The 16,300-nt window shown below is 38.7% G+C and overlaps 1 protein-coding gene across 14 annotated transcripts in view; it reads right to left on the bottom strand.

Moving 5' to 3' along the window:
• Nucleotides 1–16,300, bottom strand: part of hdac5 (histone deacetylase 5) — a 300,915-nt gene that overhangs the window by 35,521 nt on the left and 249,094 nt on the right. For all 14 annotated transcript variants that reach the window (XM_078223915.1, XM_078223918.1, XM_078223921.1 and 11 more), the window contains 3 exons: nt 10,042–10,175; nt 6,024–6,144; nt 5,587–5,636 (listed from right to left, as the gene is read on the bottom strand). In XM_078223915.1, coding sequence (XP_078080041.1) covers nt 5,587–5,636; nt 6,024–6,144; nt 10,042–10,175 — 305 coding nt within the window. The remainder of the gene's footprint in view (nt 1–5,586; nt 5,637–6,023; nt 6,145–10,041; nt 10,176–16,300) is intronic.

Below are 16,300 nucleotides of genomic sequence, written 5' to 3'. Positions count from 1 at the left end.
GCAACATTCCTGACAAAAACGCAAATAAATAACTTACTCATCACAGATAATACAACACAGAAAAAGTAGTCTTAAATATTAATTTCAATGTCTTTATTTGGGATTTTCCTTCATTCTCAGACTGATTTCAATTATCTATTCCTGTTCTTTATTTATTTCAACTTTAAAAATCGCACTTACTCTGTCTATCTTTAACGTCCCTCTGTCTTGTCTTTTGCTTCTCTCCAACTCTGCATAGCCTTATCTTCCAGTTCTAGTCTGATTTGTTTTTGTCATTTCTCTCTTTGCTCAGTTTTAGTTTGCACTGCAAGCCTGAGTGTGAAGTTCTAAAAGAAAATAGTTACCAAGTTCTCTGTTGCTGTTGACACTATGCTAAATGCAGCAAATGACACCAGTAAGTCTTTTCCACAGCAAATGTAACTTATGGATTTTTTTGCTGAACTGAAAGTTAATGTTAGACAACTTCAATAGCAACTCGATTTAAAGGAAATGTGGAAGTGCAACTATCCAGTCATATCTAAATTATTTGGGGAACATTAATGCCTTTGTTATACTTGGAACAATTCAGTGCTTACAATATCATATTTTATGCTGAATTTTAGCTGGTTTATCAATGACTTTTGTCACCTATGTCATTCACAAACTTAATATTCTGCATATGTGTACTTATCGTAGAGAGTACATCATTAAAATAGAAATACAGCTTTTCTCAGTGTTACAACAGCTTTAAAATCTGATAATTTGGCATATGATGAGGTGTGACAATCAGTTTCACAGTCACAGAACTGATCACTAGTCTGTTACCAATTTCTGCCTGGGTAGCAAAGGAAATTGAAGATAGTTCTGATTAAAGGGGAAAAAAAACATTTTTATGACCTTTGATGTCGGTAGCTGGTGAAAACCATTTTAACTGGTTAAAAAAAAATCCACCTTTCTACGATGTGACATACAAGTTAACTTGCCTTTTAGAAGATTATTTTAATTACCGTGTAATAGATTTTAGGGCTGAACAAGATTAGTATACTTATTTTTAATTCTGATATCTTAAAAGTTAGGCTTTCTTTTAGTTTTAGTAAAATGGCTGAATTATAATTTTCGCGCTTGCTTTCATCAGAAAATAATCCTTTTCAGGTACGGACAAAACATTTAGCGGTTCTTATTTATTTCTGAAATTTAAGCATGTGTGCTATTTGTGAAATACAATTTGTAGACTTTTATATTTCGACAATTGGTAAAAGTAGATATTAGATACTATTTGTTGTGAAAGGGCTAATTCTCAATTGTTTTTTATTCAAGTTGCTGTTATGAGAAGAGTTTGAATGTGGAGTGTGGATGAAATAAAGGGAGAAGACATGGAGGTCAGACTAAATAACGTCAGTCAATAGTTTTGCTAAGCTCCAAACTACAGAACAAAATAAAAACCAAGTTAAATTTTCGGGCACATACTCCTCTAAATATATATTAGCTGTGGTGGTGGCAGGGAAAGGGTTGCAGGCCACTCATATATAACTAAAATGCAAAATGCAGTCATGAAATAAAATTCTTTACTTGGTCGGGTAAATCATTTTCCACACAATTAAAAATAAAATCATCTCATTTTGGCGATATAATATTAAGTAAATTTAGAACCTGATTTTGAATGTTGGATTTATACGAGCAAAATGATAGTGGGTCTGCTGAGTATTACCTACTCAGCAGGATCTGGAGTACAGTCAAATGGCAAACAGCCTGAGCAAATAATGTGATTCAGTTGCGTCTCCTGACATCATTTAAATGTTTTCATGTTGTTCCCATAGTTCGTGGCCACATCAAGATGAGCTGCTCATTTTCTTCTAAAGATAAATGGCATATGAGACTTTAAAAAAAAAATTTGGTCTGGCTAGCTACTGCCTGTCGCAATACAGCAGCTCAGGTGATGCCACAGTGGCAGCAGTGCAATTCTGAGGTGATACCATCACCTTATGCCATGCACAAACATTTTATCTTCATAATGATGTTATAATATCCAAGAACAATGCTCTTGGACCAGCAAGAACCTGGCCTTTGGTGTATAAATTTGGATTATATCCATATTATGGACTCCTCACACACAAGAAAAGGTATCCTAAAACAATTGTTTTTTTCTAATATAGTATTCCACATTATAATGAACTGCAAATATGCATCATCTATCTAAGTGCTAAGCGGTAAATAAGTTATCCTCAGTTTTGTTTCCTAAATTGGCTTTGGTTACCTAGAAAGATTGGAGAGAAATTTACCAAATTTCCACCCTCTGAGGCAACTGGTTTGGGATTTTTGATCCTTTATTTCACCTCTATCAGCAGACTACATGGCGCCTAGTGGGTAAGGAGTCCCCTGGCATGATGCATGAAGCATCATGACTGATTGAGAAAGCTTAGCTGGACCAGCTGGTCTTTATCTGTCATATTTTCCTCCGCAGTTTCGGTGCTCCAAAGTATGCTCTTGGTCCTGCCAAAGAATTGTACCTGCACTATAAATGCAACTATCCAATTTGACAACACTAATTGTTGAGTTGTCAACCATGGCAGCCCTGACCATATGCTCCCAGATCCATGCCATTTTGTAGCTGCGTGTGCAAGTTTACATATACAGTCAGTTTGCGCACAGTGGATCCAAATGCTCAGTGAATTTTAGTGTTCAAAAGTTAAGGGGTCAGTTGGCTCACTGATATCAAAACAGATGAGAGAAATTTCACTTTCTGCTGTGTTTTCATTGTCCCCGATTTTAACTCCCAACTTCCTCTAGCTAGCTGAGGTGCCTATTGGAAGAAGTGGGTACCAGATGTATGCATGAAAATCTTGGTCTTGTGGTGTTGTTAGGACCCCAACTTAATCTTAACGAGGCAAATTACAAGACCTGCCTGGCATCCACTGCGTTGAGCAAAATGCAAGACTGGCTTCACAAATTACTCACTCATTTACTGCAAGCGTTACTGAAGCGTGTTTAGTTGCAGCTATTAAGATCTATAGGGATCTGGATGCTATTGTACTTTGTGTATTTTCATGGTATTCTTCATCTTGGAGATTGCTTCTTTCTGTTCGTTTATTTTCCTTTTATATCCTAATTAAGCTTTCAGCTTATTAAACAACCAGGACAAGCAGCAGGTGGATTTGTAATAAAAATGTACCTCAGTGCAGAGAGCTGTAGGCCAAAATTCACTTTCCTCGATATCTCTCAGAAGCACGCATCAGAAGGCTGCAATTCCATAGAATTCCTACAGTGCAGAAAGAGGCCATTTGGCCCATCGAATCTACTCCAACTCTCCAAAAGAGCATCTTACTCAGGTCATCCCCCCCACCCTATCCCCATAATCCCGTGCATTTTTATAATGGCTAATCCACCTAACATACACAACTTTGGACATTAAGTGTCAATTTAGCATGGCCAATCCACCTAACCAGCACATCTTTGGACTGTGGGAGGAAACTGGAACACCCAGAGGAAACCCACGCAGACACAGGGAGAACGTGCAAACTCCAGTCACCCAAGGCTGGAACTGAACCCTAGTCCCTGGCACTGTGAGGCAGCACTGCGAACCATTGTGTCACCATTGTGATGACTATCGCTTATATATGATATATATAGGTGTACCCACAGTGCTGTTAGGAACGGAGTTCTAGAAGTTAGACCCAGTGACAGTTAAGGAATGGCAATATATTTCCAAGTCAGAATGGTGAGTGACATAGAGGGGAATTTCCAGGTGCTGGTGTTCCTGTGTGTCTGCTGCCTTGTCCTTCTAGATGGTAGTGGTTATGGGTTTGGAAGGCGCGACCTAAGTAGTCTTTGTGCATTCCTGCAGTCCATCTTGTAGGTAGTACACACTACTCCCACTGTGGTGGAGGGAGTGAATGTTTGTGGAAGGGATGTCGATCCAGTGGGGCTGCTTTGTCCTGGATAATGTCAAGCTTCTTGAATGTTGTTCGAGCTGCACTCATGCAAGCAAGACAAGACTATTCCATTGTACTCCTGACTTGTGCCTTGTAGATGGTGGATAAGCTTAGAGTTAGAAAGTCAATTACTAGGAAAGTGGATTCCTAGCCTCTGACTTGCTCTTGTAGCCATAGTATTTATATGGCTAGTCCAGTTCAGTTTCTGATCAATGGTAATCCTAGGATGTTGATCTTGGGGTAGTCAGCGATGGTAATGCCACTGAATGCCAAGGGCAGATGGTTAGGCTCTCTCTAGTCATTACCTGGCACTTGTGTAGCACGAATGTTACTTGCCACTTGTCAGCCCAAGACTGGATATTGTCCAGGTTTTCCTGCATTTGGACATGGACTGTTTCAGTATCTGAGGAGTCTCAAATGAATCTGTTGTCAGCTGGCCACAGCCATTGCCATGCTTTGCCAGTCGTTGTCAAGGTCACTACTGCTTTGAAATTTGTTTTGCTGTAGGTAGTTTCCAGACTGCTACTAGAGACATTACCCCTATCTGCCAGTCCGCAGTGTCTCTGCATTAAGCAGGGCCCGAATGTCTTCTTTGCCAAGGCCATTCAATATATCACCGTTGCCAAGGGCACCATCAATCAAACTGAGAAGAGATTCCCTCTTGCCCCAGGCATCATTGACTGAATCCAAGTAACAATTAAGGCACATTAAGACCAGCCTCAAGGGTTCATTAATAGGAAGGGAGATTACCTAACTAATATCTAACCAGTTTGTGATCATTGCAGAAGTTATGTAGGCAGATGCCACTCTGCTTTCATCTTGCAAAACTCAAATATTCCACCCTTCTGGGAATATAAAAGGATGGCTACTTGTTGACAAGGTTATTCCATGTAGACCTTGATGACACTCTTCTGCCATCCCACCACACTTGAACATCTCAGATACAATCACAGCCATACCAGGAACCAGGAAATTTGCTGTGATCCCAAATCTTAGAAAATTTTCAATCAACAACTGAATTGCTTGGGTACTTTATAAAACATTGCTCCATAATTCGATTTAGATAGCTTATTCATTGGCTTGCAGTTGAAATCACTTTGTATGGACTTAAAATGTTCCATATGCTTGGCTTATTACAGTCAAAGCTAAGTTCAAAATAATTGAATGTTAAACACAATAAGTACAAATGCAGAACTGATCTATTTATAACTACACGTGAAAATAAAACTGGCAAAACGCAATCTTGTATAACTTTATGAAGTTGACACAGAAATGCTTCAAAATATTATCCTAAGATTGGCATAATTCTATGCTGTGTATCAGGCATCCTGTAAGTTTATTCACTGACAAGAACCCCAAATGCCATTTAAAAGGCCAAAATCAAAAAAAGCTAAAGGACGTGGCAAATCCATCAGCAATGCAACCCTCATTCTGAGTTGCTGCTTTGGAAATAGTTAAATAAAGCACTCTAACTCTGTACACACCACTCTACAGCACATATCTCTGGAAGGCATCAATTATAGCATCAAATATTTTATTAACCAGCAACTCCCAAAGTTACCAATAGAGGACAATAAACAGAACACAAGAGGTACAGGGTAACATGAAATTATATCAAATACACCAAATCAAATAAAATGTTTAAAAAAAGCAAGGAACTGTGCTTGGCTGTACTCACCCCAAGTCCACCACAGGGTAGCAGTGCATACATCTTCTGTGTGATAGGACCTAGACAAACATGCCAACATAATGGTGAAAAGCTGAGTGTATTTTTATTTCTTTGGAAAGGCAGTAGAAAATCCTTCACTAACACTCACTTAACTATTATTTAGGTTTATTTCATTGCAATTTTCAAGTACTTGAATTAAAATGTTCGAAGTATTTATCGTCAAGAATTTAGCAAGTTAATTACATTACATTCTCAGCCTGCACGACACACCAGATAGGAATTTAATTCCTCCAAACCAGCAAATGAATGTAATATGGAAACAGATTTTCATGATGCAAACAGAATTCTAACATTGCCAGTCAAAACGAGATTCGCTTGCTGTAAAGGTTTGTTTCTTCTTTGGAGGTTTGAGAATAAATGTAAATTATGGACTGGCAACCACATACCTAGCAACTTCTTACTGTCCAGCTTCTGTCTGTTCAGAGGGCTGGTGCCATATAACAATGTGTGGTGTTCTGAATGCACTGTTTGAATTTCATCCAAAGTCGCTTTTCTACCCCGGATTCGCTGCAAAAGTAAGTACAGTATATTTAACCCTTTGAGGACTGCAGCAGCATTTCTCCGCCAAAATAAAAATGTCGGGCTAAACTACAGATTTCAGATATTTATTCCATGAATACTTTAAATTAATGTGTCTTCATACTGATTCCTGACCTTTATAATATTCACCATTGCAAATGCTTTAAACAAAAGTTTGCGGACACCAGAAAGCGTGAAGATTTAAATACTGTTCAGAACATTCAGTACTCAAAGGGTTAATTATTTAGGTGGCACACATCAAAAATTTCCTGCCCGGGAAACAACAGTGAAGAATATGCTGAGGCTGTCTCTGTGCTAACCCAGTTTCCTAAAAATAATAGATTCAGACATATTCATAAATATGTATAAATTTCAAGTATATAGAGCATAAACACTCAAATCTCTGATGATTACTTGCTAGCATATATAGGCTCCCCATAATAACTAAGCAAGCAACCTTTACACTGACATTAAAAGTTCCAAATCTGGGTTACACCTTCAATCCTTAATTGTTGTATGTATCCATTTTTTTGAATCCTGATCATCAGCGTCAATTACATCCAAGAATCAAAGAATCCTACAATGCAGTAGGAGGCCATTTGGCCCATCAAGTCTGCACTGACCACAATCCCATCCAGGCCCTATCCCCATAACCTGATGCATTTACCCTAATTCCCCTGACACTAAGGGGCAGTTTAGCATGACCAATACGCCTAACCCGCACATCTTTGGACAGTGGGAGGAACCCGGAGCTCCCGGAGGAAACCCACTCAGACACGGGGACAATGTGTAAACTCCACACAATCAGTGACCCAAGCCGGGAATCGAACCCATGTCCTTGGCACTGTGAGGCAGCAGGGCTAACCACTGTGCCACCGTGCCGTCCAATAAGCATACTTTCCAAGCTGTAAATGCCACACCTCATCTCCCTTATAGCAATTAAAACAGCTGTGTGTCTATTGAGACAAATCCCCAAATAATTTGGTTTTGAAATGTTGACATAATTTGAATCACGAGAGCTCATTGCACAGTTCTGTTGAGGGAGTTAGGGCGGACGATCATACATGGTATAACTGCAGACTGATGGGTTTATAAGTGAGAGAGATTCCTCCCCCATTTGATAGGATTACAACCTTTAAATCTCCATAGCATTTTACAATGTAATACAAACTATGATTCTCAAATGAGGAAATGGAATCTATAATACACTGTTATTGCTGTGATTCTGAGGAGATGAAATGCTGTGAGCACAACATTAATTATATTTCAAAGTTGTTGGATGATGCCTTTCATAGAAGGGTATAGAAACTGAGTGTCAACAGTTGCAAAATAGAACACGTGATTCATTAAAGGATAGAACAAGTTTTATTAAAAAGTAGACTAAAATCGCATTGATAGAATTTATTAATCTACAGAATGCAAAATAAAAACTTTGAAAAAAAAGTGTTGCCAATTGCACCTACTCATCTGGTTGGCTTCTCACTACAAACTTTTATGTACTGTACTTCCCAATTTTTTTAAATAGTGTTTTATTCATGTTCTTGTTTGCACAAAAATAAAATACATAAGAGAGATATCACATTGGTGAGTACAGACACATTATACAGATATACAGTTACAACTGTTCCTCTATCATCTGTGCACAGTTCTATTATCTGGACCACAGTTTTTTCCTCAGAATAGGAAAGAATGAGCAAACTAAAAATGACTCAGACATGTGTTATCAGGAAATATAATGCAAAATAGACAAATATTTAAACTAACAGAATAAGTTTACTACACTGAGTCTATGCTTTGATCAAATAGTATTTACTCCATGTAGTCCAAAACCAACTAAAGATTCAAGGATAGAAATGAATAATGTTTCTTTTCACTAAGCATGAAAGCAACAACTTCTAATTGTATATGCATCTGTATGTATTTATTAAAATGGATTGCTGAAGCTGAGGAATAAAACTTATCATGCAGAGGCAGCAAGTACAGAAACGTTTGGATACATTATAGGTTTCCTAACATTACAATGGCAAGTGTTCAAAATCTGTAAAGAGCAGTAAAAGTGTAAAGAGCACCTTGTATTGCACAAGAATGTTTTCCCATTTCCCACAAGTTCAAATGGATTCATTAAGCAAGATTACTATATTACTGTCAACTATACACATCTGTAGGCCCAAATTTGTACTCTGGTCTTTTATGTGTAAACTGAATTTCCCACAATAAATTTCAATCATGATCTTTGCAACACACTTTGAGCTGACTTGAAATCCAGGTTCCAGAGATGAAAGGACACATTGTTCTAAGCACTTGTGCCACACCCAGTTCTCCTTTGGTTTTTAATGAATACATCGCAAAAGCTGCAGTATTTTGTATTCAAGACCCAACATTGTTGCGTGACCCCTACATCAACACAGGGCAAATAAGGTGCCATCAGTCAATTTTGTTGTCTGACAGTTCTTTTAAATGAAGATTCAAATCATGCAGCAAAAAGTCCAGGTTTAGAATGTGACAAAGTTTTTGTCTGGTACTCTGGACTACATATTATTCCAGAGGCGCCAACTTCCATTATGGTAGCTGCTGGGTTTTGACACATTTAAACCCCAAGCATATGTGATAGAGTTGAAGCATGCAACTTTTGGAAGAAGCCTCCAGATCAAAGACAATGTCTAATGCCATCGGTTTAGGAGTGGGAACAAGAGGCAAGAGATCCTGAGGTGTGAAACTGAAAGCTTTTTAAACATTAGATATTTGCTACAAATTGGACTTCATCCTGTTTTAGTCAGCAATTTATTTTTGTTTTTATAACTGAGTACATCTGTAGCTTTGTGAACTTTATGTATCTGGCTTGAATTTGGGATTTGCTGCAATTGAGCCCAACCTTGTAAAATAACACACAAAAATCTTGGAAGATGGTTGTAAACTTTCTTGATATCGATCGACAATTGTGAGTAAATCAGCAGATAAGCTAACGAATGTGTTACAGTTTACAGACCTGCCAGGTTGGTTGAGCTGTTATGGTCTCAAATTAATTGGCTGGGAAGTTTGATGACTCATGATCCTAAAATAACCAACAGGAAAAATTCCATTCTTGGTGTACAAGCACCAACTTTTTGCTTGTGCATATGCTTGATCAAACCCATTTCTCATTACAATGCACACAAAGGATTTTCAAATGCTCAGGATCGGATAATAGGTGGAAATCTTAGAGAATTTCACAGGTTGCCACTTCTAAATAAGCTGACATTCCATGTCGTTAGCACATCCAAAAATATAGCCACCACTTAAAAGTTTCTGGAGAAGGAGCATTTCTGGCCTAAGAAGAGTAACATTAGTCCTTTCCAGAGGAGGTGCAAAAGGTCATTAAAAAAAAATCACATGTCCAAAGTGTGTTGTTACTTCTTAAGCTAATGCAAAACACAATAACAGAATGAAGCAGGCTTCAATCAACATTAAGGTGTGGATTAGATATCACTGCACTTTGTTGTTGCAAGTTTCACACCTTTTCAGGTACAAGTCCATATTTCCAAACTAATCACTTTTGAGATTCTTGACCTGTAAGCAGGTGTTTCAAATACAATCCAGGTCACAATTTCACGACAGGGCCCTCTTTCCAATTGTATTCCATAGAGCTTGCAATTACTTTAATGAATGCGCATATTTAAGATCCTTATCCAGGACTGATGTATTTAAAAAAACTTAAGAAAACTGAACTTTGGGAAAGCAGATAGAAAAATTATTATGCATTCGCAATGCTTACTGCAGGTTCATTGTTCATAAGTTTGCCAGTTGAAACAATCCTCTTTTATTCACTCATTCCTTCGAAACTGTATTTGGCTCCAGAATTTTTGGAATGCTTTTGAGTCACAGTTATCACTTTCCCTGCTTTCTTACCTCACACTTGTTGAGTAACCCTGTTTCCTGAAGCCTAGACCAGACACTCTGTATTCTTCCTGCATGTTCTGGATGGTTATTTGTGTTCCCACAAGTGCACTGGTGTTTCAGCATAAAAGTGTCATAGACTAAACCTAGAAAGGAGATAAAGGAGAGAAATTAGCAGAAAGTAGCATGTTAAAAAGCACTCTGTAACCTAATTTACATTTTTTGTTTAACAATGCATTGACTTTGAACCAGTCAGGTAAATACCATCCAACACAGCTGCAATTTTAATTTTGACTGATCGGTGCTATTTTCCCAAGAGTTCAAATTTAATGTACAATTTCCAAATTGAATTTTTAAAAAAAGTATGTTAGTCTTGGGAAGAAACTATTTTCTCCGTTTTTTTCAACAGCAACAGGGACTAATCAAGTACAACATGATTAAGCTTGATTATGAATGACACAGTGATATGCAACAGAAAGCTTCCTTTCTTGGTCTCAACAATAAATCCCACCAATATGGCACATCAATTTCTCACATGCCCATATTTCTTCTGTGAATGGCATTGATACGAGCATGACATGATATGAACACATATTACAATATGGGCTGTGAGAGCTCAAACTCACTTCACTCAGAATTTGCTAACATTTTCCAGTTCGAAGGAATGCTCATTGATCTGAAGCGTACCTCTGTACCTCCCTCCTCCAATGCTCTCTGACCTGTTGAATATTTTCCAGTATTTTGTTTTTCTGACTTACACCATCGACATTTTCATTTAGGATTCATATAGCTAGTAGTAATCTGATCGAGTCCAACTCCGACACTGAAAAGAAGACTGGCCCTAAATTTCTTGGTCTTCTGATGGGAAGTGTAATTACATCAGGGTTGGACTTTGGCCCACCAAAATCTGAGAAAGCTGTTCTGATCAGAAAGCTTGGGGTTAGCTAATTTCCATAATTTAAACAGAACAAGAGCGATCGACCTGCCAGCTCTAGGGCACATTTTCTAGGGAAGGAAATACAATTTGGGGAGGGGGAGACAGGCATATGTTATCAGACATAAAGGACTACATATAACTAATAGAGTGTTTTAATTGCATAATAATTAAGTTTAATTACATTCAGGTGGTGGGTGTTAATTGGGGTTTCACGTGTTCCTATAAATAGGAACAGACTGAAATAATGGTGAATGGAGTAAGGAAGTGCGTATTTGTAATGTGCATCTCTCTGTGAAGGAGGTTTGGATCTTCTACTACAGTTCTTGAATGAAATCTACAAGAAAGATTATCTGTTAAATGCCGACAAGGCAGGGTCAGAATTTGATAGATTTTGGAAAACCATAGAAGAATATATCATGGACTTCAACAGATTGCGTTAAAGATTGATGAAAGTCAATTTGAGGATTTCTGGATCAGTACTGGAGTTTAAACTGCTGGATTATGCTAAGGTGTACCATATGGACCGGATACTAGTGTTCAGTTCTCCGAGAGGCAGACCCTATTGGATCAGATGTGTGCTGTCTTGAAAGAAATTCCTGGCTATATTGCCATTTCCTTCAGCTTCATGGAACAAATGGGACATTCCAGAGTGACACAAAGAATTAAGGACTCAACGATTGCCAGATTTTGAAACAGCCCAGATAATCGAAGCAAAGGAAAGATTAAAGACAGGCAGAACAAAGATAAAAGCATCTTTTGCAAATCTGTCAATGCAGAAAAAGACAAAATTGGAACGAAAATAATGACTGAATGAATCCCAGGAATGCCCAAAGAACTGTTAATAGATGCTTCAGGTGTGATTCGAAGTATCATTATACACTGAACTACCCAAAGCGAAGACGTAGGGTTCTCGAAATGACGTGACACAAAGAATTCTGAGAGAGTATATGAGGGTAACAGATGAGATTAGTGAGAAATGAGAAGTCCATAAAATGTATTGACGGATGCTGCCAAGTCCTACTGTAAGCCTTCCATTGGCATGTGACTTTAAGGAGATCGATGCCATGGATCCAAAGGTCCAGGGTAGGTCATTTCAGACTGAGATGAGGAGAAACCTTTTCACTCAGAGGGTGTGGAACCTGTGGAATTCTCTTTCACAAAAGGCTGTGGAGGCCAAGTAACTAAACTTATTTAAGAAGGAAATAGATCTATTTCTAGACTCTAGGGCGTTAAGGGGCACAGGGCGAGCATGGTAGCCTGACATTGAGATCGCGGATCAGTCATGATTATATTGAATGGTGGAGCAGGCTCGAAGGACCAAACACCCTATTCCTGCTCCTATTTTCTATTTGCAAGTTAACAACCATTGTGCTGAGGGCAATTCATGCAAATAATTCACTTCAGATGACTGGAGGATATATTCTTTATCAATCAGTCTTTCAGTGAAATCCCAAACTTCCTTTTGATCTGTGTAATAGCTCTCCTTCTCCAGAAGATACCACAATTAATTCCATTTTTTCCTGCACATTTGAATGCTTTGCATTCTGGAGAAAATTCAGAGTGTATTGATGTACAAGAGTACCTGAGATAAGAATCTAATTCAGGAGATTTGGGATATTATAAAAAGCAAGGTCACACAGGGTGCTTGTTCACTGGTTAAGTTGAATGGTCAGACAAGGCTAGATGCTGGTTTTGATGTGTTGGAGTTCAGTACTAAAATGAAATGCACTGAAGTACAGAGCGTTGTACTGACAAATAAAACATAAAGAATGTTAAACCTGAATAAATTTGTGCTCAAGTTCCCTTCCTAAGGTGACCCAAGGAATATGATTTTAAACAATGCTTCACATGCTAATCTTCCTGATGGGTATTCTAGTCCAGCTGGTTTCATAATATTTCTGATGAGTGAGAATGGGAAATGTTTTTTAGCTTGGCAAGCTAAGAAAATAAAAAAGGGTTGTTAAAAGTACTCCGGCTGTCTAAACACTGGCTTCTGTGGAGGCAATACGATTCCACTTGTCAAATACTTTATAAGTGAGATTTTTTACAATAGACTTACTGAAGACTGTATACTCATTGAATATTATGTAGATGATTGTTCATTGTGAGATAGTGTACACTTCAAAGAGGAAGAGTGACTAAGTTTATGGATTAATCTTGCAGGCTCAAAACAAGTACTGGAGAGAAAGGAAATGCCTAAAATTAAATGGGTGGTTGCAAGTTATCAACTGTTGGATTGTTTTACAAATGGTTGTGTACAAAGAAATTGGTATGGGTGCTAGGGGAGGGGCGTCTCTAATACAATGATTTGCGTAGAATATGGAGAGTCTTTGATTGAATGTGTTTGAAATTTTGTATGTACATAGAACTAATTTTTATTTAGAGAGAGAAGGAAATCTGTTAATTGTATATTAAATGTATTTAATTGTATTCAGGTGGTGAGATTCACTTGTGATCCTATGAATAGGAACATACTGAAATTGTGATTCTTGGGATGAGGAGGTTCATGTTTGTAATGTGTATCTTTGTAAATAATTGCTTATTAAAGTCTGTATAGATTGACTCCAGTTCCATCCTTCATCACCTGGTTTTCTGGATTATAACAGAGTGAGCAGACTCCGGCAAGAAAGAGTGAAATGGCTGTTACATCAGAAGCCAAGTCTTAACTTCTCAGAGACTGGATTAGAAACATAGTTATCTTTGGTTAGAGAAGCACACTGCAGTTGGAGATGTATGAGTTGCTGTGCCTCAGTGGTTTCCGAAGACTTTTTCTTATTTAACGTTTCTATATATAATCTTCAATTGGTCCACCAGCTCCCACTTGCCTCTGAAGATAACTGTGAACTATTTGATTAAGTTGCTCAAAGAGACCATTCTTGTTGCAGAGGTTGGAAGCCAGTAGACAAGGCATTGAAGAGCAAGATGCTGCAGTCCAATTTAACTCTGGCGACATAGGCGACTACTCATTCACATTTAGTCTTTCACCCAGCCTCTGCTCTTAGGAAGACTGAAACACCCACTGAAAAGGGGGTAGGGGTACGGATTGTATAGACAGGGCACTTGGTGAAACAAAGAACACAAGGAAGCCAGAGAATGCAGATATGGAGCATGAAGAAGTTGAATAGAAGAAGATAATAGCAACTGCTGGCTGCATAGCCTGCAGATAATGGTCTAAAGACAAAGAGAAAATGCTGAAAATCTCAGTAGGCCTGACAACATCTGTAAGGAGAGAAAAGAGCTGACATTTCGAGTCCAGATTATCCTTTGTCAAAGTTTTGCCAGACCTGCTGAGATTTTCCAGCATTTTCTCTGTTGGTTTCAGATTCCAGCATCCGCAGTAATTTGCTTTTAATCATCTAAAGAGTTGTGTTATCAAGAACAGGGGCACGAGCTGGATATGAGGGAGTTGCATGGCCTCTCCCATAATGTGCAGCAGTTGACTGGGCAAGTGACATAAAGCACTGACTTGATGTGTGCCAACAATTAAAAGAGTTTCAATTCATAACTGGAGAAAATGGTAGCTGCAGGAGCTTTTGTAGACTTTCCACTGCTCATTCAACTGATGTGGAGACATGGAATGAATGCAAGCTTCACAAATTCAAGTGAATTCCTTAGCGCCATTCTAATTCTTGTCCCAGTAAAACATTTATGAAGGTGACACCGGGAAAGGTCAATCCTTTTGAGGATGCATCGCTCTATGCTTGTATCGCTCTATGCTTCATATCTCCCAAGCACCAGCATACATAGGGATGCATATGAGAAAAACTGAAGGCACTGGTGGCAGACACAGCACAGCAGACAGCTTTTCAGAGAACAGGGCCATTCCCAGCTCTGCTGAGCAGGGTAGAGATGAGGACTACAGAAGCTTAACAATGACAAGAAAACTGCTTGCTGCTCACTAGCAGTTATACCTGCTAAAGGAAATCTGGTAAGAGTTTTAACAACACCAGGTTAAAGTCCAACAGGTTTGGTTGGTAGCAAATGCCATTAGCTTTCGGAGCGCTGCTCCTTCGTCAAATGGAGTGGATATCGGCTCTCAAACAGGGCATACAGAGACACAAACTCAAGTTACTGAATACTGATTAGAATGTGAATCTTTACAGCTGATCAGGTCTTAAAGATACAGACAATGTGAGTGGAGTGCTCAGTACTCAGTAACTTGATTTTGTGTATTCAGTAACATGATTTTGTATTTTTGTATTCAGTAATTTGATTCTGTGTCTCTGTATGCCCTGTTTGAGAGCAGATATCCACTCCATCTGACGAAGAAGCAGTGCTCCGAAAGCTAATGGCATTTGCTACCAAATTAACCTGTTGGACTTTAACCTGGTGTTGTTAAAACTCTTACTGTGTTTACCCCAGTCCAACGCCGGCATCTCCACATCAAAGGAAATCTGGTCAATGGCCGAAGGTATAGCAAAGTCTGCTTTCACCGGAAGGGTATCTATCATCTCACATGGTATCAGCATTCTTCAGTCTACCTTGAAGAGCGTGATCAGCTCCACAGATGCTATAGCCAGTATTCACAATGGAAATAAGAGTCACCAGCTTTTGAAGCCTTGCCATAAGCTCAAAGAACTGCCATCTAGGTTCTCAGCTCCACCTTGGAGAAATTGGTAGACTGAATATATAGAAGTTTTCAAGGAATTACTCATCCTTTGCTGTCTGTTCTCCTGTAGACTGTTGGAAGTGATGGTCCCCTGCCCTGAGGGACTGGCACTGCTGCTATGGTAGCAGTACTGCTTGCTACTTCTCAGGAGGTCAGCATGTTGTCTTCTTCAATTTCTCCTCAACGAATATCTGTAATGATGGTTTAAGCAACCAGAAGAGTAAGGATCCCAATACGGGCAACAGATTTTTCATTAGTTTTGCTGGGAAAACTAGGGAATAATTCAGAGGAATTGTAAACTTAGAAAGCCTTCCGACAAGAATAACACCATGGAGTGATGTTTGGTTGAGAAATGACGGGAAGAGAATTATGTAAATAGTTACCATTATCACACTTGTCTGCATTGTGGTTTTAATAGCAGCTTTTGAGTCGACATTGTCAGTATGATACTGATATAAAGTTGGCTGATCTTTTTAAATGAAAGATTATGGGAGTAGTGAAGGATGTAACAAGCATTGTTAATGCTGAGGGGTAGTGTGTAAGTTTTCAAGGCAAGTAAATGATCATGTCACCATATGCATTGTGATATTAACTCATCTCAGGCATCTCCCATTGAAAGGCATTTGATCCTCCTCCTGTTTCTTTCTTGGTTTTACACTGACCTTTCTTGTCGGAGGAGGGTGCTACTGTGCCTGTGCGAAATGTTGGTTGCTCTGTATGGCAAG

This window comes from Mustelus asterias, chromosome 11, assembly GCF_964213995.1.
Source record: "Mustelus asterias chromosome 11, sMusAst1.hap1.1, whole genome shotgun sequence".
NCBI lineage: Eukaryota > Metazoa > Chordata > Chondrichthyes > Carcharhiniformes > Triakidae > Mustelus > Mustelus asterias.
This window is presented reverse-complemented; position numbering and strand designations above follow the sequence as displayed.